Source organism: Anguilla anguilla, chromosome 5 (assembly GCF_013347855.1).
Source record: "Anguilla anguilla isolate fAngAng1 chromosome 5, fAngAng1.pri, whole genome shotgun sequence".
Lineage (NCBI taxonomy): Eukaryota > Metazoa > Chordata > Actinopteri > Anguilliformes > Anguillidae > Anguilla > Anguilla anguilla.
Window position 1 is genome coordinate 32,373,259 of NC_049205.1, and position 26,610 is coordinate 32,399,868.

The 26,610-nt window shown below is 38.4% G+C and overlaps 1 protein-coding gene across 11 annotated transcripts; it reads left to right on the forward strand.

The window, feature by feature from the left end:
• The first annotated feature begins 1,037 nt into the window (after positions 1-1,037).
• Positions 1,038-25,221, forward strand: bdnf (brain-derived neurotrophic factor). Of its 11 annotated transcripts, XM_035416996.1 has the most exons (3): positions 1,813-2,040; positions 2,718-3,105; positions 23,708-25,221. In XM_035416996.1, the coding sequence occupies exon 3, from the start codon at positions 23,729-23,731 to the stop codon at positions 24,512-24,514; it is 786 nt and encodes a 261-aa protein (XP_035272887.1). In that variant the 5' UTR covers positions 1,813-2,040; positions 2,718-3,105; positions 23,708-23,728; the 3' UTR covers positions 24,515-25,221. The 11 variants fall into 11 exon arrangements, with proteins under 11 accessions (XP_035272882.1, XP_035272880.1, XP_035272887.1 ...); XM_035416991.1 differs by lacking the exons at positions 1,813-2,040; positions 2,718-3,105 and adding an exon at positions 1,038-1,057; XM_035416989.1 differs by lacking the exons at positions 1,813-2,040; positions 2,718-3,105 and adding an exon at positions 1,129-1,379.
• Positions 25,222-26,610: the final 1,389 nt, after the last annotated feature.

Below are 26,610 nucleotides of genomic sequence, written 5' to 3' on the forward strand. Positions count from 1 at the left end.
ATAACTGTAGAAAGGGTTAACATTAATGAATTTTACCAAGATATACTTTAGCAAATGCACTATTTATTGTCCATACAGAAAGTAATGTCAATTATAAGTTATGAATTAGCTGGATGTACACAAAAAGAGACATTTGACTGAATCGGGGATGTAAAACTCAGTCACATAGCTTTCTACCTCATATTTTGGGGGAACAAAGCACATTTCTATAACATTTTCATAAAGTGTAAGTTCCATTGATGTATAGAAAATCATCAAGAAAACACATTTTGGACAGTTTCACAAAAATTGCCAAAATCCAAAAGTGACAGCATTCTGGGAAGATTGTTCATCAATATCTGAACCTAAAAAACATTCCAGTGTGGTTTACTCTGGGACCAAACTTTGGAACAAAATATCAGAAACCTGACAATATTTCCATTCAAATGCAGTGCCAGGACATGATGGAATACCAAGTATATTCCAGAACCTTATATAAGGACAGCTCACAGATTTGCATGTTTTCCAGTATGGGTCTGGAAAATGTAAATGAACAAATGAAGTACCCTGTGATCCTTTCAGTTTTCTCCTTTTTACTGTGGAAGATACACTCCTTTGTATAAAACGCTAGGCTAGCTCTGTTTTGGCTTCCGTATTCTCTTCTTCTATGCCTGCCAAGTGAAATACTTTGCAACACTTTAACTTTGCACGAGTTTATATATGTGCACTGTATAGACCATATAGGAATGCTCACTTAAAGAATATCTCACAGTCTTTATCTTTTCCTTGCTGTCTCTGCCTCTCTATTATACATGTAACTTCTTATGTTTTAGTAGATACAGACACTGAAAGACAGACATACATGTGGGAGTCTTAAATGTGTGTGCATGGACGTATGCCTGCTTGTGCGTGTGTGTCTATGAATACATGTGTGTATGTGTTTATGTGTGTGTGTGTGTGTGTGTGGGGGGGTGGGGGGGGGGGGGGGTGTTATGCTGTGAGCTGTGAGTTATTAATACCATACTCTTTTACTTCTTTTACAACCTCCCAGATAGAGCGAATCCAAGCCATGAGACTGGTAAATATCATCTATTACTCATGTTACTTACCAGTACATTTGTAGCACACATGCATTTATAGCGCTTCGTCACTGAATAACAATTAGATGGCTGAGTGTTCAGCAAGCAACTGATGGAATTTTACTGAAAACAGACACTGCGGTTGTATTTGGAATTTGTGATTCTATGTTTACTATAAACCTGTTTCCAAATATTAGGCGCAAAGCAGAAACATCGTCTTTAGAAGTTAAGGGTTTACTTGAAGATAAACGCGGAGTCGTCATTGGGTTTTCATCTAGGCACATCTTTTCAAACGAAGCACTAAAACTGTGTTTTAAAAATGTAAGTATGCTATTTAATTTCGTTCAGTTTGAAAACATTTCAGTTTGCGCTTAGACCAGCAACAAGTCCCTTGAGAACTTCATATTACTTACAATATGGCCAGAAAATAAATATCTGTGAAATCTGTTTTCTTACCTGATATTGGGCTGTTGGTGCAAAGTTCAAACCTAAGTTCCAGCTTTTTAGCTTAATTGGAAACTGAGATACACATAAGTACTCCGTGTAGAAATATTCCTTATCTTAACTTTTCTTCAAGCTTTAACATTTTAATAAACGTTACCAAATGGAGGTGATGTAGTCTACTGAATGGTCAATTTCGATCCTTCTTTAACTTGACTCCCATCGTTTATTACAATCACGTAAGAACCACAAAAAGCGTTTGTCATAGCGAAGGGATTGCGTAAATCTATAGGTTTTCTATAAATCGCAGCTGGTTGCTGTCTGTCCTCTCAGTACAGCCACCAAGGTGTTGGCGAGTTTAAGCACGCGGATATTGCAAAGGGTTATTAGATTCATAAGTCACCGAAGTGGTGGGCGATATACTGAGCACAGCAGAAGTTCTCATATGATGACTTCAAACAAGACACATTACCTACCAGCATCTGTTGGAGTGAGTGGATTTTAAGACACTTCTATCTCCAGGACAGCTTAGGGGAAAATGGTGAGTATCTTGGGAACAAAGCAAGAATAATTAACAAAAATGATCACGATTAAAAACAAGAATGAAAATACATTTGGGTTAGACGGTGGACTATAACCTTTTCGAGCTCCTTAAGGTCTGCGTTTAGTGTGGGAAATAATGTTACCATTTAAAACTTTACATTTGAGCATTTATACGATTTGGATCAAAATTCAGCGGTGAATGAAATACAGGTACATTCATGTATCTGAGGGAACGTTGTAATTGTGATAAGATCTTTCGGGGTGCAGTGTGTATTGTGTTTCTGTGAGGTTTGTGGTATACACTGAATATTTTTTTCAAGTGCGATGCCGGTGAAATGCAACATGTGTAGACATGTTGGACTCTGCCCTAAAGGACTTTAACAGCGCAACAAAACAAAATAGCAGTGGAACTGCTTTGGTGTTATTTAGGATCTGGTGGCGCCTTTGCGGATGTCCCATTTAGAGGAATATGACGGGCTTTTTTAGTAAGTGCTGCCTTTGTTAGGAAACGGTCCGGCCAACATGTGATCAAATATTAACAGGACGGGCTTGGCAAGGAAATATTCACGTGACAAGGCGTGGGGAAGCAATAGAGTAAAGCAATATCAAGTGGCACTTAACGAAAGTATAGATTTTTTTTGCCCCCCTGTAACCCTAGCTGTGGTATGTTTTCAGCACGCTGGACAGAGGCATCGGAGTCGTTGAACGCAGCGGACTAAATCGCCAAGTGGACATCAACTTTTAAGTCTTGCAGTTCTTTGCCAAAGCTAGGGATTTAAACCATTTTTTATTTTTCTAAAATTTTTTGGCTGTTTTTGGTAAGCACTTTCTGTGGAAGCCCGGTGATGTAAAAAAGAAAAAGATAAGAATAGAGAACAAAGCCTGGTTGCTTTGCACTTGGAGTTTTGTCGCCGCTTAGAGCATGTGAAAGTTGAAATCTTAGAGGCACTGTGCGTTGTGCGTTCTTTGTAAGCTCCACTTGATATACAGCGTTAACTTTGGGAAATGCAAGTGTTGGTCTTGGAGATCTAACCACTGATAGTGGTTGTCAGCTGTTAAAAAGGTAAGACAATTAAATATTTTAATCAATGGCTCCCCCTGTTTCAGACATTCATCTTGTCATTCATATCATCGTTTGACTGTACATTTTCTGTGTTCTCAAACAGTATGCTAGTTTTATTTCTGCTTTTTAAAATGCCATCATGCTTTTATGAATAGGTAGATGTGCGCTGCACTGTTACCATAGCCAGTGCAAGAAAACGAGATAAGACCGCGAATTCTAAAACAAATCGTAAACTTAACATTTGTTTTGTGTATCTATATTTAAGTAGGCCTACAATAGTAAGGTTTTTTATTCGTCATCATAAAAGATCGGTCACTTGGCCTAACTATGTGAAGTATTTAAATGCTTGTAAAGTTGTACTGTCATTGTACATCTGTAGGCTGTAATTCGTTATATAAACAAGTATCCCGTAATACGGAGATTGCATTTGATCATTTATTTACTATTTAGCCGTTCATATGGAATATACATTCATTCACCGTATCTAGTGGGTTAACTGCAAAAGGGATTCCTGTAGCCTTATTGTAAATGGAACTTTCGTATGCGCAATAGCAATTCCTCTTCTCTGGCAGCATAATATGGTGCATGTCTTTAATAAAATATAAGGCTTTGCAACGTAAGCTACCAGTCCTTGCTACTTCGTGCGGCACATAGTGAGCATAAAGAAAAGGTGGAAACTTAAAGATATTACGAATTCAACGAATCATATGGAATTCAGTAACAAATTGATTCATATCTATCTATCTATCTATCTATCTATCTATCTATCTATCTATCTATCTATCTATCTATCTATCTATCTATCTATCTATCTATCTATCTATCTATCTATCTATCTATCTATCTATCTATCTATCTATCTATCTATCTATCTATCTATCTATCTATCTATCTATCTATCTATCTATCTATCTATCTATCTATCTATCTATCTATCTATCTACATTACTTAAACTTAAAATATTCCATTCCATAATCGTTGTATTGATCCGCTGTGTGTTAAGTGATGCAAACACTCAAATCTGTTTAACCGTGGCTGCATCTCCCCACCCTCTGTCATCCCGTTGATGTCTCTCTTGTGTTTTACTACGGGCGCTTCTTGGTTTCATTCATACTGCGCTTTTACTCCAGCGCTGATATCACCTGCTCCGCTTCTTTGTCCCCGCGCTGCGCTACACACGCAAAAAAAGAGAAAAACTCGGAGGGTACTTCCTGTGAAATGTATGCACTAGAACAACATTTCCCATTGTAATAGTATATATATTGCCAACATGACCCACAAAATTATTGCGGAAAAAATATCTGCTCTCATGTAGCCTATTTGGACATATGGATAAAGGTAGATAGGCGTGGTCAGACACTGACAATTTTATGGCGGGGTTAGATGGAGGCAGCGATAAGAATGCAGGATAAGGAATTGATTCAGAACAGATGGGCATTGGAGATGGAGAACCGGGTATGCAAGCAAAACATGCAAAGCAGGCAAAAGGAAAATTCGGTCGCGTTTTGATAAGATCCCAAGATGATTATTTTCTGACTTCTTAGGCGACAGAAATCCGTCTTGGAAGCCTCGAAGGAAACGTTGGATATTGCCGGTGTCCGCTTTTCCTTTGTGCTCCGCGTCTGCTAGAAGAATCTGATTTCAGGGCAAACTGATTAAATGTCAAACATACAGCGGCAAGAAAACCCCAAGATATCAACGCCTACAGGCATTCAGCACTGTTTTAATCAGGAACCTGTCGTGCGGGATTCATTTCAGGCTGTTATTTGCTCATTATTGAAAATAAACTTGCCGATTCCTTAAGTTCGATTTCAATAGTTTTACGAGTTCCTGATGATTGACTGTTTGGATTTTTAGCAAAATTTGAGAAGTATTAAAATAACGTTTTCGGAACCACAAGTGTAATAATAATGGTAATTATATATTTATATTTTTATTTTGAGGTCGTGGGAACCAATCAGACAAATAATAGCATTAAGTAATCAAAACTATGTTTCATTTAATTTGAAGAGGTTTATGGCAGATGAGATATGCAACAATTTGTGTAAACTTGGGATCTTGTGTAAAGATATTGTATGTCGTTGTTAATTGCGCGTCTACGCTATTATCCATATTAGTAATGTAGTCGTTTTTTATTTTTCCCTTTTTTGCATGGGATATCATATTTTGTCACAGGAGAGTCAGAGCGAGACGTGGGTTGATGGTGTGGGTGTGGGCGTGTGGGGGGAGGGGAGAACGGGGGCGGGTGGGGGGAGGGGGGGTAGGGGGGTGGCACGACACACTTTGTATGTATGAAGGGTTTTTTATAGAACTTTCTGCAATGTACGTCATCGGATCAGTCCATAAATGGGGTTGTGTTATCTTACCGAGAATCTCCCTCACCGCCCCCCCTTTCCCCACTCTTAGCGCTGCAGAGTTGGGGTGGGCGTCAATAACAAATCTGAAAATGGTAGGTTTCATTCCAGATAACATGATATGTTATATTGATGTAGAAATGTACAGTTAATACGTTTTTTATTCTTGAGGAAGTATTCAGGAGGTGGAAAACGATGAAAATCATTAAACAATCGCTCCGTTTACCGGTCAAGTCTTTAGCTTTCTTTCATGAAGTTTTGAAAGAGGTTGACTTATCGTTACGTATTTCAGGTGCAGGCGCATTTTATTATCCGCAATGGTGTGCGGTATGATTTAAGTCATAATTCACCAAACTCCCGTGGGAAATGTGGATGTCTGTACTATACTGTCATGTAGCCTACGTGCAAGTGTTCTCCATAAAATATTCGTGATAGTGGCAATATCCTTTGGTTGCGTAAATGGAAAGTACTTAATCGTTTAGCCTACTAATAAACAACAGCAATAATTATTATACTGATCATTAGAAATCTAGAAGTGTAACCAGAATAAATGGATTATAAATTATTTTATTCTTGTTTATGTTTCCGATATTAAAAAATCCAGTGAGTCTTCTAAAACGCGCAGAAATGAATAAACTAGATCAACCGGTAAAACAAACCGGATAAGTTTATTATATAGAATTTTCAAGAAACGCGATTTTCTGTGGGGATGCGGGCAGTTTGACATTTCTCTCAAAATAGCAACTTGATTGAATATCATTCATCCTCTATCTTTTTTTTGAAGTATATACATAGAATTACTCCGGGACGCAGTAGCAGGTAACACATTATGCCAGATCGGAAAGTGCGACACTGTTCGCTGTTGTTTTTCGCTTTATATTTGTTATGTACTGGTTTATACTTTGCTAATCAAATTGCTTGAATATGTTGAGAATGCTGGGTCAAATTGTTTGTGTTTGTTTGTGTATCTGTCTGTAAGTGTATGTCTGTGTGTGTGTGCGCGCGTGCGCGCGTGTCTGTGTGTGTATGCATGGCGTGCGTGCGCGCGCGCATGGACATGCGTGTGAGCGTACCGGGTTGTGTGTACATGTCTTCATCTGTCTGCATATCTCACTCTCACCCACTACCTTTGACCCTAATGGTCCAGGCAGGGTCTCTGGAGGAGGTGTAATGCTCATCCCAGCTTTGTTAGCTGTCCACCCACTTGCAGGTGTTTTGCATAGCATATAAAAACAAGCAGTGTTCTCCGAAATGTGGGAAAACCACAGGTCCCCTCATCCTGTATGAGCGAAGAGTTTGCAGAAACAAGCATCTCTGGCGGTGCTTGGCAACAAGAGCTCTGCCAAGACTCCTTTCAGTCCTTTTGCATGACACTTAGGTATGTATGTGCAACCTTGTGTCCTATGTGTATTTGTGAGCGCATGAAATGTTTGTATTATTTCTGCCTTTGGATTTTCTAAAGATAAGTTAATCCTTAACGCATCACTATATATAGATTATTGTTCTTACTATATACACTGCAAATGATGCAGAGAAAATGTGTCAATATTTGCCAATACATCCATTTTATTATGTCCATATGGCATGTATAGCTCAACTAAATGAAATAATTTTTGGATTTATAACAAGGTGCAAAGCCGTTAGTCTAGTTTTCTGTATGCAGTACTTGTATGACTATGTACTCTTGGTTCGGCCTTTTTGCTGGGTGTCTTCTCCTATGAGCTGATGGAAATTTACTGTTGTCATCTTTATTGGTTGTTAGCAATTCTGGGTGAAATGCCAAAATCAAACGTGTTTTAAATAGTGGGAACAGAGCCGGTTGTTCAATGGAACTGTACTTACATTGCCAGCTAAGCCAGCAATTGAGCAATTAGGTCTAATTAAGACATTTCCGTATATGCTGTCCAGAGCAACTGAGACTGTACTTAAACTACCAGAACCAAATCATATCCACATCCAAGTCTAGATGTTCTCTTGAATAAGTAACTGACTTAATTTTGGCCTTTGCCAGTGGATGATGTACATAAGGGTAATACATAAGCAGGGCTGTGACAAGACTAGTGTCTTAGACCACTGATAAATAGAAACCTCTGTGAGAGATATGACAGATTGTTCATATCATTGCTAGACTTGTAGTGACAGATGGTTATAAACAGACTGTCTTGGACATGTATGTGGTAAAGGTTGTATTCTGGCTAACTGAACTTGTTTAAGTGTACTATCCTGAACTGTTTGTCAGGTCATCAATCAGTTGGCATTTGACCTCACATTAAAAAAATCATATTCAAGTGTAGCATTTTACACTCTGACGCAATGGAATTTGCAAGCAATGCTCAGCTATATTTTTGAAGTATGCCCTTCATATATATCCATGAAAGTGTACTTTTCTCAAAATTTGATTATTGAACACATGGATTAGCAATCTTCACTAAGTACACGCATCATTTTCACAGGTTTAGGACAGAGGGAAGCGCAACTTTTAAGCTGTCAAACAATCAATTGGGATTATGCCATTGAATATTACCACACAGATTTAGATCTCCTTTACAAAAAAAGGCAAAAATCCCCTTACATCTCATTGCTGAACATTTGCCAGTAATGTACAGCACCTGTAAATTTATTATTCTTTTCTTGTTGGATAATGAGCTAGCATTTCCATTTGGTAGCATTTACCAAAATTCTAGAACTCTTACACATGGAACATTCCCTGTGAATCCTTAAAGGAGAGACAGCTGATTTGAGGCATGGTTGTGGAATATAATTTACCTCTGTGCCATAAATCTTAATTTACTTTATTCCACCAGAACTGGGGCTTGCTCTCTACGTCAATTGCACTGCATTCACCAAATCCATTGTGAATGCAGCAAAGGGCTACTAATTCTTTGACTCCATTTCTTCTAGAGATTTTTTAGCACACAATGGAAGTGCAATCGAGAAATTTTCACTCATTATTTTTTAACAGCAACTATGCTCGCAGATATTAATTTTACACAAGACTTACATAGTTATGAGTCACACAACTGCCCTCAGTGTTGCTGCAGATGTTCAAAGGGTTGAGACTTGTTCAGAGCTCTATCAATAGATGCACTCCAGATTCCCAGAAGGCATGCAGACGGCACGCGTCATCTTCTCTGTGACCTCTATTAATCCCCTCATTCTTTCTCAATCGGCTCATTTGCATGGAATGGACAACTTCTATTTGGAATCAGCCCTAAGCCCTCACACCCTTCCTTTAACCACCAATATCACCCCCGCTCATCACCACCATCATCACCACCACCACCACCACCATCACCAGTGGGGGAGCATCTTGTATCCAGCACTGAACTTGGTTTATAAATACACAGACCCACTCACAGACTGTGAGGGAGATTCTCACAAGGCCTATGCATGACGAGAAGAGTGGGCATGCTCAGAACCTGGAAGGCTGACAGATCTCTGCATAACTGTATAAAGCTGATATGGCACACAGAGTCCAAGATATAAGCAGAAATACCAGAAGACAACCAGGACAACCACTAAAAATAGGACCATTCAGTAATCAGCCTTTATTAATGTTGCATGAGCCACAGATTCAAATCAAATCGATAGACCTGAACTAATATGAAATCCCTGTTACAGGTAAAAGGAAATATATAACTTACAGCACTGAAGAATAGGTTTGATAATTATGATTCCAATAAAAACTGACAGTCTGGTACTGCAAGACATTTATATTATACTATATGATATTGTAATACTGAATGACATTAGACATGCCGCTAATTGAATGTATCTCTCTCAATGCCCTGTGGCCTTATGCCATTCGGTGGAAGTGACCTTATGTCTTTAAGTTGTTCATAGTGCCATATCTTTGAACAGCTGTGTGGTAGCATGAATAAGCATTATTAAAATTGTGATGTTGCACTGGTCAAATTTTAAGTTACAGGAAGCTACCGTTTCACCTTTGCCCTGGGACGTGTGTATTTGCACAATTGGCCTGGGTGATTTGAGAACAGAGAACTGATTGCAAGCGGACAGCAGGTCTTTGTACAGATGGGCTTTTAGCCCACTATGCCAAAAGATCCAGATCTGTAGTACATTAGTTGACTTCAGCACTCAGGCAGAGACTAAAATAGCCAGCCTATACATAAATGAACACTTTTACAGCTGAGTGTTATCAGATCTCAGACATCAGGTCTCCGGGAGGCTCACTACAGGCACTGATGTCCTCAATGACGTCAGAGCTGGATCTGACATGGTGCTACCCGTCTGACATCCCAATTGAGTTAACTGTAAGATGTTAAATAAAGATAAACCCCCAGGTGATCCACCAATGATGGGGCATTTGAAACATTCTGGTAAAACGGAGGAAGACAGCACTGAAATCTGTCAAATCATCTTGTGCTAATGCAGACTGGGCAGCTCTCTCCATGTGGTATGACATCAACGAAGGTGTCGTCCTCACACCACTCGGTGGGTTGGTCACCGAACAGACTCGGAATGCTTTGTAGAATTAGCGGTTTGAGCCCTTGATGAGTGTCACTGTCGTTTGTTCGAGGGATGTCAGTACACACGCCTCTGCCCTGCCTTCAGGGAGGGACGAGCAGCTACAGCAGATCTGAATGTGAGCCGGATGACACACTCCTAAACAAACGCTCACGATCCTTGCTATTATGTGCTCCCGTTTCCATGTTCTCTTGAATCTCATTTTTCTTGTGTCTGCAGAGCACGTACAGGAAGTGATGCAGAATTGGTAAGACCGGAACTCAGAAGAGCTGCCGGAGAAGCTCATTTGCATGTTCATGAATAATTTATAAGAAGTCTAGATTAGGAAACTGCACAAATGATACAGGATATTAAAACAAGCAGAGCACACGAAGACACAGATAGTTACAGATTCTGATCAGTTCATGGTGGGTGATAGGAATGCTTCAAGGTTTCAGTTGAAGTTCTCTGAAAATAAATAGATAATGAAGCCAGATATCATTTGTTTTACACAAATGTTAATGCTTATTTAGTCATTTATCAGATGTACAAAGTGATTTCCACAATCATTAACAGAGAGATGTACAGACATATAAATCAATATTCCACATTACATCAATTTTGTAAGTTTCTGTGAAACATTTGAGAATTCGTCTTCAATATAAAGTAAGGTCCATTCATATAAAAGTATAATTTATGTATACATAAACTTATAACTACCAAAATTACATTATAATTATTCATAATAAAGAGTGTATCCAAATCTAATAAAACATAAGCCCTGGGTAGGAAACATCCTCCAGTTGGCATTGCTGGTGTCCTAAGTAGCTATCTTACTTGCTCACATGTCAAAACCATGTTCATTTATATTTACTGAGCTAAAGTCAAATCACGTGATTAAGTGAAGTTCATCTGGTCGTTAATCATTTTAATGGTTGACATTCCCTCAAACATTTCGATGTATAATTCTTTATGTCAACTCATAACATTCGAGCAGTTATTAAGCATTAGCATATAAGCATTAGCAAGCAATAGCATCACATTGAATATTTAAATCACTGCTTGTTGTGCATTATAGATTGTAATATAAATGCTATATATGCTATATTTACGTGCTTCATAGAACGTGTTATCAACAATTTAGAGCAATTATCTTATAAATCAACATAAATGGTATGCTGTCACACAAAATTTTAAACATGGGCCATAACAATAATCATTCATTTAATACTAGTCTCTTGAAACAATATATAGCATTTACTCAAAAGTATCTGCCATTTTCCAGCAAGTTACAGTAACTGCTTGCCTTTCACAACAAGTTTGTTCCTCTTACCAGCATTCAGTTAATTCTAAAATCTCCAATATTGCTCATTTCTTTATGGGGTGCAAAATGATAGATTTATGAATTACCTGACTAGAACAGCATAATATGTTGCATGCAGGTTTTCTGGGAGTCATGTCGTTCAGTATTTGCTGATGCAACTCTTTGTCATCCAGAGTTTCCCCTCACCTTCTGCGATCCTTTGGGAGAGCTGTATTCATTTTAGCACATCCCAGGGCTGGGGCTGAGTCACTGAGCAGGTGTGAGCAGAGGCACCATCAAGCTGAGATCAGCCCAGTTGAGCCTCTTCACTTCATTAGCTCTGCAAAAGAAAAATTATAATAGCTACAACAAATACAGCATAATAAATCTTTAATTACAGGGGTTCCAAAATTGGAACCCTTCCAGATTACTAATTTAGCCCACCCCACCCTTTTCCACTCCTTCCCACCCCCACCACCACCACCCACTTTCCATTTGCATCACTGACAATATGGTGGTACAATCATAAGCAGTACATCTCATTGTGATCATTTGGAAACTTGGAGATTACGCTGTCTGACTGTCTACCATCAAAAGGCTGAGTGACAGTGTGTGTTGCAAAATTTGGGAATGGACATGAGATGGGGATTGCCTACACTTATTTATCTTGTAAAAATAGTTGTAGCCAATGTTGGTCTGCAGTGTTTCTAAAATGATAAATTATGAATTGTGGTGAGGCTTTTTTGTTTTGTAATCTGTTCAACAGAAATGCCATTATTTGATAATTATATATAGCCACTATTATTTAATCAAATTAAACTTAAATAACATTATTTGATTGATGATAGGCCAAGTCTTGATGGAGGCAAAGCTTATAAGATGTTTATTAAAAGCTGTGAAACATGCCTTTATTAGGCTTTAATATGAAGTAAACACTTCAAGTTGGTCATTCTCTGAATAATTATCACTCTTTTCCCATTGTTGCCAATTTCAATCATAATCATTTAAGTTCTGAAGATGAATCCCATTGGAGATATAATGATATGGTTCCATTTAAATTTGCCTGAGCTCCATCCTGGAGCTATTCCAGAGCCTGAGGCGTATGTGAAACCTGGACAGGGCTGTGCACAGGCCCATTTAAAGCAAACTTTGAGAGCACAGCCGAAGCTAATAGACCTGGTGCTGCAGGAGAACTGAAGGACCTGAAGCTATGGTTCTATAGCTGTTTCACTGTTGTTTTGAACAAGAGGAGTGGATAATTCTGTCCTTCCTGTAGTCTTTATTAAATTAGATGCACTGGAAATGATACAACCACCTTGGATTGGATTTTAATTTATCTTGCTCAGTTGCTTTATTAGGGGTCAATTCCCAAAGGAGCCTTTTCCACTTGTAATTGCTCAGATCATTTCCTACTCGTATTTTAGTGCAATTTACTCATAAACTAATCCTTAAAAGGGAATAATACTATGATATATAGTAACAATTCCAGATTCCTAACCAAAATGGAAAAACAAAATGGGGCATTTTGGAATACATACAAGTATATAATGCTTATATCTCTGCATTATAGCATGCCATTTGGCTACCCAGTTGAAATATACATTGTAAAATGCTCAAAACATCCAATCTGTCTGTTCTAAAACTTCAATTGTGTAGATATGTGTGATAGCAGTTAAAAACAATATTGTTCATAATTCCTTTATAATGATATTTTAAAATAACTTTCTATAGGTGTTTTTATGGTAAATCAATGACATTCAGGGTAACATTGCTGGTATACATCTTTAGATAGTTCAGAAGAGTTATACAGTCAAGGAAGTTTTTTTTGCCAAGTTTCTCTAAAAAAGAAGTGGTTAAAACCGGTGAGCTCAATTTTCAAGAATTTGCGTTGAATCATGATTGCCCAAATGTGCTGCCATTGGCCAAACTGAAGATAACTTTCACCCACTGGATAACTTCACCTGGCTATTTTTGGTTAACTTTACAGTGTGGATATTAACTGTGAAATGGGAGAATAACCCTCTGTCTTTGGTGAGATTTTAGGTTTTGCCATTGCTTAATACAGCAAAATAATGGAGACATAAAAGTTATAGGATGTGGACCTTACAGGCGCTGGCTGTGGAAAGTCAGTGGGACTTTCACTTGTGAAGCCACGGAGAAACATACCACAAATTCAATAATTATACATTTTTTTCAGATTTGTACGCATTATAGCCGACTTTGGTTTCCATTTATACTGTCAAGAAATATGAAACTGCTCCTTAACCCTCTCTATTTCACTGACGGAATATGCTTAGTGAAATCAATATGTACTGTTTGTGTAATTACGCATATTGTGTTCGTGGTGCCTTCAAAATACATGAAAACTCCACGTTAATATTTCACTTTTCTTTTAATTAATTAATTAATTCATTAATTATTATTGTAATTAACCGGTGTTCATTTTAAATTTTATGGCTCCAGGAGAGTGAGAAACGGTGTTTGGCTGCGACGGAGCAGTTCCTGTGCTGGAGCAGAATGCTTTGGAGCCAGCCAGGAGCTGGAATTACATGAAAACCACGCTGGAGCGGCAGCCTGAAAACCCGGAGCACTGTCATGCGTAGATCCAAAGTCAGCTTCAGCCTTACAAACTTGCGTGGGCGGCGTTTTCCCTTTATGTAAATTGCTTAATTTTGTTCGGGCTTTTGCATCTCTGTCCGAGAGGCCAGTAGTGAGTGTAAATCCTGTCTCTTATACATTAGGCTACTTCGTCTCTGCGATTGAATGTGCTTGTGGTCACTCAGCCAGTGGCGGAGTCACATGCTGCAACGTCACGATGTAGTTAGTTACTGTAGTTGCGAGGAATGAAACCTTCATTCAAAGCTACCGAAGTCTCTCAACGCGCAATACCTTATGTGCTAGCATCCAATCTTCTTGTCTCAACCGATCTCCAATGGAACCACTCAGTCATGGGAGTCCATTACCTCAACCATGCAATTTCCACCATCAATAATTTAATCTATTTGCTCCAAAGCTGAAAAGACTTCAAATTCCCGGGGAGGAGAAGGAAAATATAGCTTTAAAATTACATAGGGAGTCTTCCAAATCCTTCCAAATGAAACTGTCCTTTTGATGGTCTCCTTTACGACTAGACAGTAAAAGGTAGGTTTCTACTTCTTTGTTTTAAGACTTTTTGTTTGTCATTTCAGCACACGTAGGGGGGAAAGTCTACAAAAGTAATCAAGTGGTGGATCCTACAAATGCAGGCACTATGTTGCTTGCTTGAAAGGCGGCAGTGTAATCCTATCGGCTATAGTTCATTAATAAGAAACGGTGTTATTATCTTGATTGAATTTCTAATAGGGAGAAGGCAGGGGGTCATTGTAGCTTCGCACAAGTTTTTTGTTTATTTTAAAGAAATGTTTCCTAAATTAGAACTTTCTGACCCATTTTCTAAATTGTGGGGAGGAAAATGTTTGTAAACAGTGAATTTAGTGTAGAACAAATGTATGGACTATTTCTCGTTGTCCTGGGACAGCTTTATGATGTTATACATATTTGTTTATAATTTCATTTTGCTCAGTCCTGGCATTGATGATTGAAAGTGAAGACGTGACATCAATAATAATTCATTTTAAGAGCTCCCACATTTGCTCTTACAGTTGTCACGACTGAAGAAGCAGGCTATAGTTGTAATAACGTTAAATGTATTTTGGGTATAATGACAGTACTGATTGTCCACATAGCCTAATGTGAGCACGGTCAAAACACAAAGTGCTTATAGAAGAAGTCTTGAAAACAGATAGGCTGCTAAGCAAATACAAAGTTTGATGCGCTCATTAAGACTTTATAAGAAACTTGAGACGTTATGCTTAGGTTTACCCTGGTGTAAAGGCTAGCTCTCCCTCAAACTGGTTAACCTCACAAGTCGAGGATGAATTTACAGATTAAAAGCGTTTCTGAATCGGTGCCTTCGTGCAGCTAGAGGAAATAGCTTGAAATGCATTGGAAGAAGGAATAATTTATGCTTTAAAACAAGGATCAAGTTGTGATCTGGTGATATTGCTGCCACTTTCCAAGTAAAGCTGAACAAGGTTAGAAATTTTTCGCAATTCATTTTGTGCGATCAAACTCTGTAGCTCGAGAGAGCGAATGTTCTTTGATGGTTATACGCATCTGCTGAACTTTCCCTAAAAAACGCTGATGATTCGAGATCACTGAAAGTATGATAGATGTATGTCACATCAACGTTTGAACAATCTGTACCGCTAGAGCTCTGTATATATGTTGGTTAAAGACCGTGTACAGTTGTACACATTTTATACTTGAAGTATTGTGTATTATTTGTATTACAGTTTATTTTGCGTGGTTGAAAATGTGTTATGTTAGGGATTTAAACCGATTTCGGGAGTCAAAACTTAAATCTATGTATCTATATATTTATCTATCTACCTATCTGTCTATCTATGTATCTATCTATCTATATTTGCAATTTTGCATGTATTTTCGTCCGTACATCCGTGTATCTACGTCTTACATATTATGTTACCGTTCTTGGGATTTGAGATATATCGGTGGACAAATGCCCCATCTAGCGTACATATTAGGGAAGTGGTTGTATGACTCATTTTGATGAAAGCACCGTGAGTCCTAGGACTGGAAGATGTTGTTCCACTTGACTGCTTGGCTATTTAAAATGAAAATCTCAAGAATTTCACATATTTAGGCAATGTTGGCATACTGACCTACATAACCACTTTAGAGAAAAGCAGGAACGTCGGTTGTTTATTAATATTGTCTATTCAAATATAACAGTAACACTACACAAATTATTGACGTCCCCTATAATTTTACGTATGTAAACAATGCGAAAGCAAAATAATCCCAGCGAGAAGAGGCGTATAGCTACTGTACATATGTTGGCGGTGTAAAGCTTAGCTGTTGTTTCAGACATACAATTAGGCAATAATGGAAATCTCACATCCTGTTCTCATTAACGGGAGAATTGAAACCTATACATTAATAATCAGAACATAAGTAGTTAATCTGTGGAGTGCCTTCCTCTTTACTGCATCCGCTGAGTGCTGACAGATTAAGTGGAGTGTTCTGGCTACAGTGCGAACAATTTACAGTAAACGTAATTAAATCCGTATCTGCTGGGGTTGATTGAGCTCTACAATTGTTTTTACAACACTACCGAGCTGTAATTGCAGACAGCGAAGATGTGCTGGGTGGAAAGTTCATCGGGAATGTTTGTGTGAAGAGTTCCTTGGAAAAATGCCTTGATTCAGACAAGGCTTGATATAAGCAATGTGTTGACATGGCTTTTAAAAAATTTCAGCCCAGGTAGAATATGGACTGGGAAGAACAAATTTAAATATGTAAAATGTGTTAAAATTAATTTATCTAGCTAGATTGCAAGGTATGTGCCATGCATCATAGCTCATCACTTCAGTAGATCGACCGTTAACAAATTTACAATCCTCTAAATTGCAGTAGAATCAGACAACAATGCATTTAGGTATCCCCATTTTTCTAATTAAAGATTTTCTGTGGAGGTGATGATTTTTCATCCCTGAAAGGGGGATATATAAGAGTTGTCCTGTGTAACGGAAAGTGATTGGATGTCCATGAAGTACATATTGTACCAAATAGAAAACAAGAAGTTGGATAGATAGACCAAACGGACAGACACTATGCCAGATATGGAAAAGTTTTAATTGTTCATGGTTTATTATGTCACTCAGATTAATTCAACCTATCACATGAAATTTTGAGGCTATACCAGTAAACATCTATGTTAATTATGCTTAGTGGACTCTGCACCTGACTGGTCAGCTGGTTATAGTATTAAGTATTTACCTTGGTTTATTCTTTGATTAGCCTGGCCAAATTTGTGTCTCTTGTCTGAGTAGTCTAATATATGTTTACTAGGAAGTCACTTTTTTCTCCCAAAGTGACAGTTAACTGTATCAAGCACTTTTTGTTTGTGGTGAGGTTCACATCCTTTGCTCTGAGTGAAATAAAAGATACCTCTCTAAATGGCTTAAAACATCAATAGCAGGGTTTTAGGTAGCATGTGTCAGAAGTAATTGTGCCTTTGGCAAATAGGCTTTTAGTCATTTTTAAGTTAGGAGCCTTTGGGAAAGTCCATGCCTTTAGGAAGGATTGAAAAGGACAGTTCATTTTGACACTATAAGCATCTACTCTATTACTCTACATCTATTTTATGTTACATATCGGGGAAAAATTGAGTTGATAAAGTAAGCTATCAATTTCTCATTTAACTTGCTTGTTTGTTTTTTGACTGCTTTTGTTTGTTTTGAACATTGTGTTTTATTTAAGAGAAAAATATCATTTACATTATAACTTAACTATATATTAAAAGACAACTAAGTATAAAGTAATATGATAGGGTGCATTGGAAGATATGATCAAAGATGTTGTGGAAATTAGTGCTTACATGTCTTCTTGAAGTTTGCTCTTGCTGTTGGCTTCTGGAGATGAGGTCTCTAGGTTTTCATAGCTGGATCGACTCCAGTGGAACTCCAGAAAGTTCTGTGCATGATATGCCTGTGGGACAATAAAACACCTGGTGGCAGTTAAGCCACTAATGGCGGGTGGGGCCCAAATTCCAAAAACAGTGCTGTACAATTACGGCAGTAAACCACTATAGGTCAGATCCCTGTCTTTTAAAAGGCCACGAATGGGAGTGCGTTAAATTGAAATCGGATTCAATGTACATTGGCATGAAAGAGTAATTAAATGTAACATGTATTATCTTAATAATGAGAACAACCAATGAAATTTTGCCCAGGGCTGTTTCTCCTAGCAAGTCTCACATATACTGCCTGGTTCCCAGTAATGTGTACCGAAGGGTGTAAATAGGCCAAGAATATGCTTAAAAGGGGTATCTTTCAACATGCATCATGCATTTTCATTGTAGACCCAACCTGTTTTTGTCGGCATCAAGCCCTTTTAAAGACGACAAGGAATGAGAATGTGCTCAAGCATACCATTCAAGACATGTAGCTCTTACAGGGCCAATGTGAATGTCTTCATTGGCAAGAAGCGAAACAGAAGTCTTATTTAACCACACTTCAGCTGGCAAGCGGTGTCTGCACCGGCATGGAATGTAAACAACTCGAGTGTCATATCCAGACGTTTACAACAGTGTAACCGTACCTAATACAGGAGGGAGGGGCCAGTCTCTCTTTGATGGGATCAGAAGTATAAGGTAATGATAATAGCAATTTGGAGTTGACGGATACCCGTCATGAGGAAAAACAGTGACCCTCACTGATGGATGTGGGTGCCTATATTTGAAATGCGCTGAGGCCTGGTTCGCTGCCATCATGTTCACTACAGAGCAAAAAAATGTCTGTTGTGGCAGTCACTTCACGTTGGAAGAGCTTCTCAAATCTGTCAGCAGAGGATTTGACTTAAATCTCACTTTGGCATGGAAATCTGAGCAAATACTGCGAAGGACACAGTAACAGGAGAGGAAATGAGCAGACAATGTAAACCCACCAATCCGGCTCTACCCTACCTCTCTCAAAACAATCTCCCTGAAAAGAGGGACCAGAGCAGCTGTTCTTTCTCATAGCTGTAGCTTTCCATTCCTCAGTCTCCTGCCCTGTTCAGTGCAACAGGTCTGCATTCTAGGACTGCCATTGCAGGAAGCACAGTGGACATTAACCATAACATCTGCATTCAGAAGTCCATGGTTAATGTCCACAGTATAGAATATGTAGGACCTCAGTGGTCTTTATTCATAGAAGCAATCAATTGGTATGATGGTCAATGGAAGTGAATGTAGCTAACTCAGTATGGAAATACAGGTTCCTAAACTGCATGCTACAGTGCATACTGTAGTACAAATAGACTTCTCCAAGATCTTTGAACTGCTCACTAAATAAATCCCAGTTTGCAACATTAAAGATTAGCGTTGCACTCTGTAGTGCCAATGGAGCTAAACCAAAATACATAAAAGCATCCACAGTGCAGTTATACAAATAAATTTATGCAACAAATAATCATCAGTTCACTGGTCCTAACTGTAATGGTTGCTGAAGGTGCTAACCTCTATAGTTGCCAGTGAAATACAAATGTCTGGGTAATTTTCTGTGCTAATCCAATGCATCTGTATACTGAAATAACACAGTGAGAGATTGTCAGATTATTATATGCACAGTTGACAAAGATATTAAAAGGAAAGATACAGAAAAATGTGCACAGCCATTTATGTATATAGTAAGTAGTTATATAGTCTCTTGCATAGATAGAGTGGTAAATGCAGTTTTTAAGTTGATTTGTTTTAAAAATGTAGCTTTAAAACATTTGAACTTTAATTGGATTTTGGCCTATAATTCTGTATATTGGGATATTTATAAACATACAGACATTATGTGAAATAATCCCTTTCATTCACGCACATATGTAATTGTACACATTTACCAGGAAACTGTTATTGTGCCTTTGAAATCCAATTCAGAGCTGAAGATGCACTTATTTTTAATATATTAAATGAGAGGAAATTCAGTCGCTGTGGGAGATTGTTTTCCTTTGGTCTGAATTAGATTGGAGGCTGCGATTATTCCGAGCAGTCCCACAGCAATAAAATGATTCATTGGTTTGATTGCTGTTTAACAGGATGCTGATTGGGAGTATAAGCCGTATTGATTCTCCTGATGGAAACCGGAAATTGCCAAGTTAGAAAAAAAAAATTTGTTCCCGGCGAGAAAAAGCTCAGAGGAACAGAGAGAAATTGTGCAGCGCTGAGTAACACCAATTCCCTTTCTGTCTTCACCAAGAGACCTGGGGCTGTGACGTCCATCCTCTGGCTTGTTTTTGTTGTGAAACGGTGCCTCATCCCTTGCTGCTTTCACTGCGGCTCGGCCCTCAAAGTCTTTCAGGAGAAAAAAAAAACGTGGCTGTCTCTGCCTAAACATTAAAGGAACTTCGACGATTCCCTGGCAGTGTCTTAGGGGACTCAGCCAGCGCCCTCTAGTGACAGCGGCTGGGTACTGTTCCCTGCTCCGCTCCATTTAAAGAAACAGGTTTTCATGCAGCTGCGCTGTCCTTTCGAAACGAATGAGGTATGCTGCAGAGTTTTCCATGTGAATAAAACTTGTCTGTGGTTAAGTTTGTACATGTATCTGATTGCAGGAGATGCTTGGGAGATTATTCTTGTGGTTTTAGAAAAAATGCCTTGTCAATATGTCAAATATGACTTGTGTATCCAGTATGAGGAAAAAATGTAAAAAAATGTAAAAAGGTAATGTACTGAAGTGTTATTTATATATAAATATTACTACAGTTAGATTTGATGGCAATTTCCTCAATTAAAAAGAAGTATATACTTGAAATTGTAATCCATTCTTGTGAGTCTGCCTCCATATTAAGTAGGTGTGAAACTGAAAGCATATCACATAGCAATGCAATGTGAAGAACTATAGCACTTAATGTTCCAACAAATTAATGTATTTACAATTGCAATTTGTCTGTTTATTGAAGACTAAATCAACATTTATAACAGAGCTTTGCTGACACTGAAAGTGGCTTAAGGTACATTGGGAGTTTTTCAACAGCCCTACTAAGGTTTAGATATGGTTACAATTGATTTTTACCTTACGGTAATATGATTTGCGGCACACTAGTAAAGGTTGCTCTCATCAGGACGAGGAATTCAAAAGAGTGTGCCTATGCGTGTTTGAATGCATTTGTATATGCACGTATGTGTGTGTGTGTGTGTGTGTGTGTATGTGTGTATTTGAAAAGGCATGTCATTGAGCAGGATCCAGAGAACTGCTCAGCAGCTCATTAAGGGGAAGGATGTAATAGTCTGAATTGAGACTATGGGACTCCCAACCCACCTATTTATAGACGGAGTATCTCCATGGTAGTCCTTGCAGCGCTGGCAAATCATAACTACAGCCCTAGACACCAATTAAGAATGAAACAAATGCTTTTTAAATGGGCGTTTTCTTTTCTCGCCTTTCCATGATATTCCTGCTCTACATCTCGGAGTGCCGGTTCACGCTAAATGTGTTCAGGTTGAGCCAGGTGGAGGACCTGCCAAAACTATACCATCCTGGCTATTTTTAAATGCCTCCTGTAGAAAGGAGAGCGAGAGCAGCGTGAGCTACTGAGATGTCCACAAATTCACCAGAATTTCTCAATTGTCGTGACTCATAGGACTGTGCAAGGTAAGAAACTGTTTCCGTGTTTGTTTAAGGCTAAGCAGGGGGAATGAGCATGCATATTTATGCCCTGTTGAAGACTCCCCTTCTGCAAAAGTAATATATTGATCGTCATATTATGTGATACAACACAAGATCTTTAATTATGAAAAGAAGTGTAGTAATGAAGGTAGCGCACATTATGAGTTATTTTTATGTTCTACAATATATACATGGGATTTTACAGCGTACTTCCATTTTTTCAGAAGGGTTATGCCTTTCTTTTAACATATTGTATGTGGGTTTGCCAATATTTTAGTCAATGTCCATGCTATGCTAGCAACCAGATAAAACTGTTGTAAAGTACAGAACATTCTGAGTTTACCAAACTGGAAAAAAAACATACCTCGGGCTGCTAAATCTTGTGGGAAAAGGTTATAATGTAGAAGAAACAATTACCAAACATCAACAACCTTGCCTGATATTGTAGCCCAAGTGCATAGACCAGCTGATGATTGCATGTCAATTGATACACAAGATTCTGTTGCAGAGGTATCAGGTATCACGTTTATCAGGTTTAATACTGAATAGTTATTGCAGAGAGCAAATAAGCTCACATTTACCAAGTGATTTATTGGTTTTAAACAACAATACATTTTTTAATTTTTAATTTACTTAGCACACACCATTACATTCAGTGTTTACATACAATATGTCATGTGACCCATTTGACCAACTTGTTTTTACTGAATCAATTGGTGTGAAATTACCTGGCCCAGGGACACAGCATTAGTCTTGTACCAGGAACTTGAACCCATAATTCTCAGAAGTAGAGTCCTGAATTCTATCCACTGTATTAAACTACAGTAGGTTAACAAATTTGGGTGCATTTTGGCATTTAGATATTTGTGTGTTTACTCTACCATGTTGGAGACCCATTAAAGAGTAACTCTGAGGTAGTTAAAATCTAACTCAAGCGTAAGGCCAAATTAGTTCTGCGAATTCAGCATGTAAAATCTAAGATAACAAAATCTAACTCATTCCCTGAGTTAAACAGAGTACAATATGAACAAATCAATTCAGTTGTATCAAAAAGGTGTTAGGTGTTTCAGGTGTAAAATAGTTGCAAAAGGAAAGGGAAATGAAACCTGATGTACTGTGGGCTATGTTTGAATCCCCTGGAACAATTCAGTTGTGTGCATTGTCAATGAAAGGTAACGTTTGGTGTGGTCTTATTGTTATCTTTGCGTTTGTATGATTAAGTTGTAAAAGGAAAAGATTTTCAATGGTGAAGTCACATGGTTTCTGCATTCCATATTTATATAACTTGGGGGGACTGGGGACTTATAGTATTCATATTTTACATGTTAGATATTGAATAGGATCAATTAAATGCTATATTAAAACTTTTTTTTTTAATCAAGAATTTGTTATTTCCAGAATTATTGTGCATCCACTACATAAAGAAGAAGGTGCAATTTATGGTTGATAATTCTGACTGAAAAATAATTGAATATTATGGCATAGCAGTATTGTTCACCTTTACGTGAACCTGAAGTCAAAAGTTCAGTGATAATTCTTCATTATCATACTTTTGAAGAAATTATTTTGTCTTTTTCACAACGTGCGGCTGACTTTCTAATGTATAAGAAGACTATTTCAAACAGTGTTACATCTGAAAAGGAGTCCTGGTACTAATTTCCTCATTTGGTTTTTAAGAATTGGTCGTTAGCCACACCTTGTACGGGTTGCCTGGAGAGTTCATCCGCATCCTAGTGCGTCAGTTAGACTGAGTTCGATGAGTATTGTGGTACAGCCAATGAAATTTAAGGGGAGGGTGAATGTTAATCTGCGAGGTGGAACTTGACTATGTAGGACTTGGTGGGTCAGTGGCCTAGTTTGAGCTGCTGGGAGGCAGGGGAGGTGGGGTATTCATGAGAGGACTGCCACACACATCCTCTAATGATGCCTCAGGTGCTTCTGTATTTAGCTTCTTGTGGGGAAGTGACAGACGTGCTGCATGAGTAATGACGTCCCAAAGGCAGCTCTGAGAAAACAGCTCTGAGATTTGCCGATCTCAGAGACCTGATCCAGGAACAGTGCAATGGCAGGACTGTGTATCTATATTAAAAGGTAAAAGGGACAAAGCGGACTTGTGTTCCTTGAGCAAGGAGCTCGTGCAGCTATGGTCCATTGAATTCCAGACCTCAGTCTTATCCAATGTTGGTCACAAATATATTGCAGCTCAAAAAATTAATTTTAATGATCCTTTTTTTTCTTCCACCCCCCCTCCCCCCCTCCCTTCCCCTGTGTTCAGTTCCACCAGGTGAGAAGAGTGATGACCATCCTGTTCCTTACTATGGTAATTTCGTACTTCAGTTGCATGAAAGCTGCCCCCATGAGAGACGCCGCCGCGATGCGGGGGCACAGAGCAGAGGGCTACCTGGGAGCGACGGCGGCACAGAGCCATGGGACTCTAGAGAGCGGGGGCGGGGCCCAGCGCAGGGGGCTGCCGTCACTCACGGACACATTCGAGCAGGTGATCGAGGAGCTGCTGGAGGTCGAGGGGGAGGCACAGCTGACCGGCAGCGGGCCCGGTGACAAGAACCAGGGGGACGTCGTGGCGGAGTCCAAAGACGTCGACTTGTACGCGTCGCGGGTGATGATCAGCAACCAAGTGCCTTTGGAGCCACCACTTCTCTTTCTCTTGGAGGAATACAAAAACTACCTGGACGCAGCCAACATGTCCATGAGGGTTCGACGACACTCTGACCCGTCACGGCGTGGAGAGCTGAGCGTGTGTGACAGTATTAGCCAGTGGGTGACGGCCGTGGATAAAAAGACGGCTATAGACATGTCTGGGCAGACAGTCACAGTTCTGGAGAAAGTCCCGGTGCCCAATGGCCAACTGAAGCAATACTTTTACGAGACCAAATGCAACCCAATGGGATACACAAAAGATGGCTGCCGGGGAATAGACAAGCGTCACTACAACTCGCAATGTCGGACAACCCAGTCGTTCGTGCGGGCGCTCACCATGGATAGCAAAAAGAAAATCGGTTGGCGATTTATAAGGATAGACACTTCCTGTGTATGCACATTGACCATTAAAAGGGGAAGATAGTGAATGAAATGTATAGATTTTATTGCGAGTAAGAAAAAAAGAAAAGAGAAAATATCTATTTGTATATATACTTAACAGGGTAAATTATTCCGTCAAATGAAAAATTTTATGGACTGCATGTAAAAAAGATGAAGTTTATACAGTAAAAGTGATACTACAGTCTATTTATTGAACATATTCATGACCTTGTAAACAATTAAAAAAAGATCTAATCAGTCATTTGCGCACAACTTAAATTACTATATTACATTCCTCAAGACATTGTGGTTCGTTTACGTTGCCAAGAATTTGAGAAAAAAGGAAATGGAAGGTGAGGAAAACAAATAAAAAAAACCTGCATGCTGCTTCAATTGTGAATTGAGAAACTGTCCACTTTGGGGAAAAAAAGGATACAGTTCTGACCAAAACATTCCGTTTACATTTTCAACAGTAAATGGTCTTTCCTCCTCTTAGTACTTTATCTGTTTACTGCTCTAAACTTCTCAAGGTAATGTTGGAATTACATACTATGTCAAGGTGCTGTTGTCAAAGCTTTGCTGTTTATTTTTTTATCCCCACAAGTTGAAAAAAAAGATAAAGATATAAAATTGAATCATTGACATATGTTCTGGATTAATATAATTCATTTTGTATGTTGTGAAGTTGTTTGCAATATTAAATTGAAATATTTGAAGAAATAAAATGACTATAGGCAACTGAAAACAAAACCAATAAAGTTTGAGCTCTCCATTTCCAGGTATATGTTTAGCAAACAGGATAAGTAGGTGCACTCTGCTGTCTTTTCTCTTCACTTGTTATGCACTAATACAAGTGGCGGGGAAAGAGTCCATCTGCATTGGCATGTCCCATTTTCATGGTTTAGCCTGTGGCTTTATGCCATAGAAGAGAAGATGGCCAGATTACAGGTGGGGGTCTCAAGATAATCATGAAAGAGGCAAAAACAAGGACTTGCCTCTATTTATATATAAACAGAATCAGTTCTCATCTATTATAAATTAACAGCCAATTGAATTATTGAAAAATACCAATGGCAATTTCAACACAATATTCTTCTTTTCTTCCAGAGAATTCCTTGGTTTTGGAAAACACTAATGTCAGAGTTGCCCAAGAACATCTTTCTGTGTTACCAAGGTCAGGTAACGATGGGCCCAAACCTGCAGCTTTGTGGGAAATGTAGTTCACATTTCGCAAAGCTTTCCCATCACCACACCAACATTGTTGTTTAAAAAACAATGAATCATTTCACCATTTGACCAAATAATCTCAAAGCATCAAAAAAAAAAAAAAAAAAAAAAAAAAAAAAAAAAAAAATATATATATATATATATATATATATATATATATATAATCCATAAAGATTATTTGGCGCCTGGATCTAAAACCATACGAAAAACATAGAAGTTTAGCTTTGCTTTTGTACATAAAATGCAAGTGAGAACCTCATTCTGGTTGCATGTTCTAAATTAGAAAGCATTTTAGAGTCCATTGTCAGGAGTCATATGTGTCTATATGTATCATCATCTCAACTTGGCCATGTGCCTAACTCAAGGACTAAAACAAAAAAAGGATTAACAGCCAATATGTTTGTAGGAGGACACACTCAGGTGAGTTCAGTGACATCCAGAAATAAATCCACACAAATCTAATCACAACAGTTGCTTCCAACCTAATCCTTGAATAAAGTCCTTATTTAATGAACAATGAGAATGTACTCAACAGCTCAATGCCTGTAAATAGCTTTAGGCAACAATTGAATAAGTACTTTCCCATCTTCTGAGGTACTACACATTAAGGTAGTATCCCATGTTTTTTTATATCACTAACAATCCCAGTGCTGTCTGCATCTCCATGCAGTCTTTCTTTGACTATAATTTGCTGACAAACTTCATTTAAGAATAATTAATATGCATTTGCAAATTAAGTGGCTTGTTTTTGATGTGCACATTGGACAAACACTTTTAACTTGTCAAGTACCTTTACAATTTTGCCTTTATCTGGAGAATTCAGAGATAAATACATCTTGGTTTGTATGGTGGAGGCTAAAAATCTTATTTCCAGTATTTTGCAACTATTCTATTAACATTAACACGCTCATA

Coding starts and splice junctions, on each gene's coding strand:
- bdnf (XM_035416989.1), top strand. CDS start 1,224: ATGTTTACTATAAACCTGTTTCCAAATATTAGGCGCAAAGCAGAAACA. Junction 1,380..23,707: donor TAAAACTGTGTTTTAAAAAT/GTAAGTATGCTA, acceptor CCCTGTGTTCAG/TTCCACCAGGTGAGAAGAGT.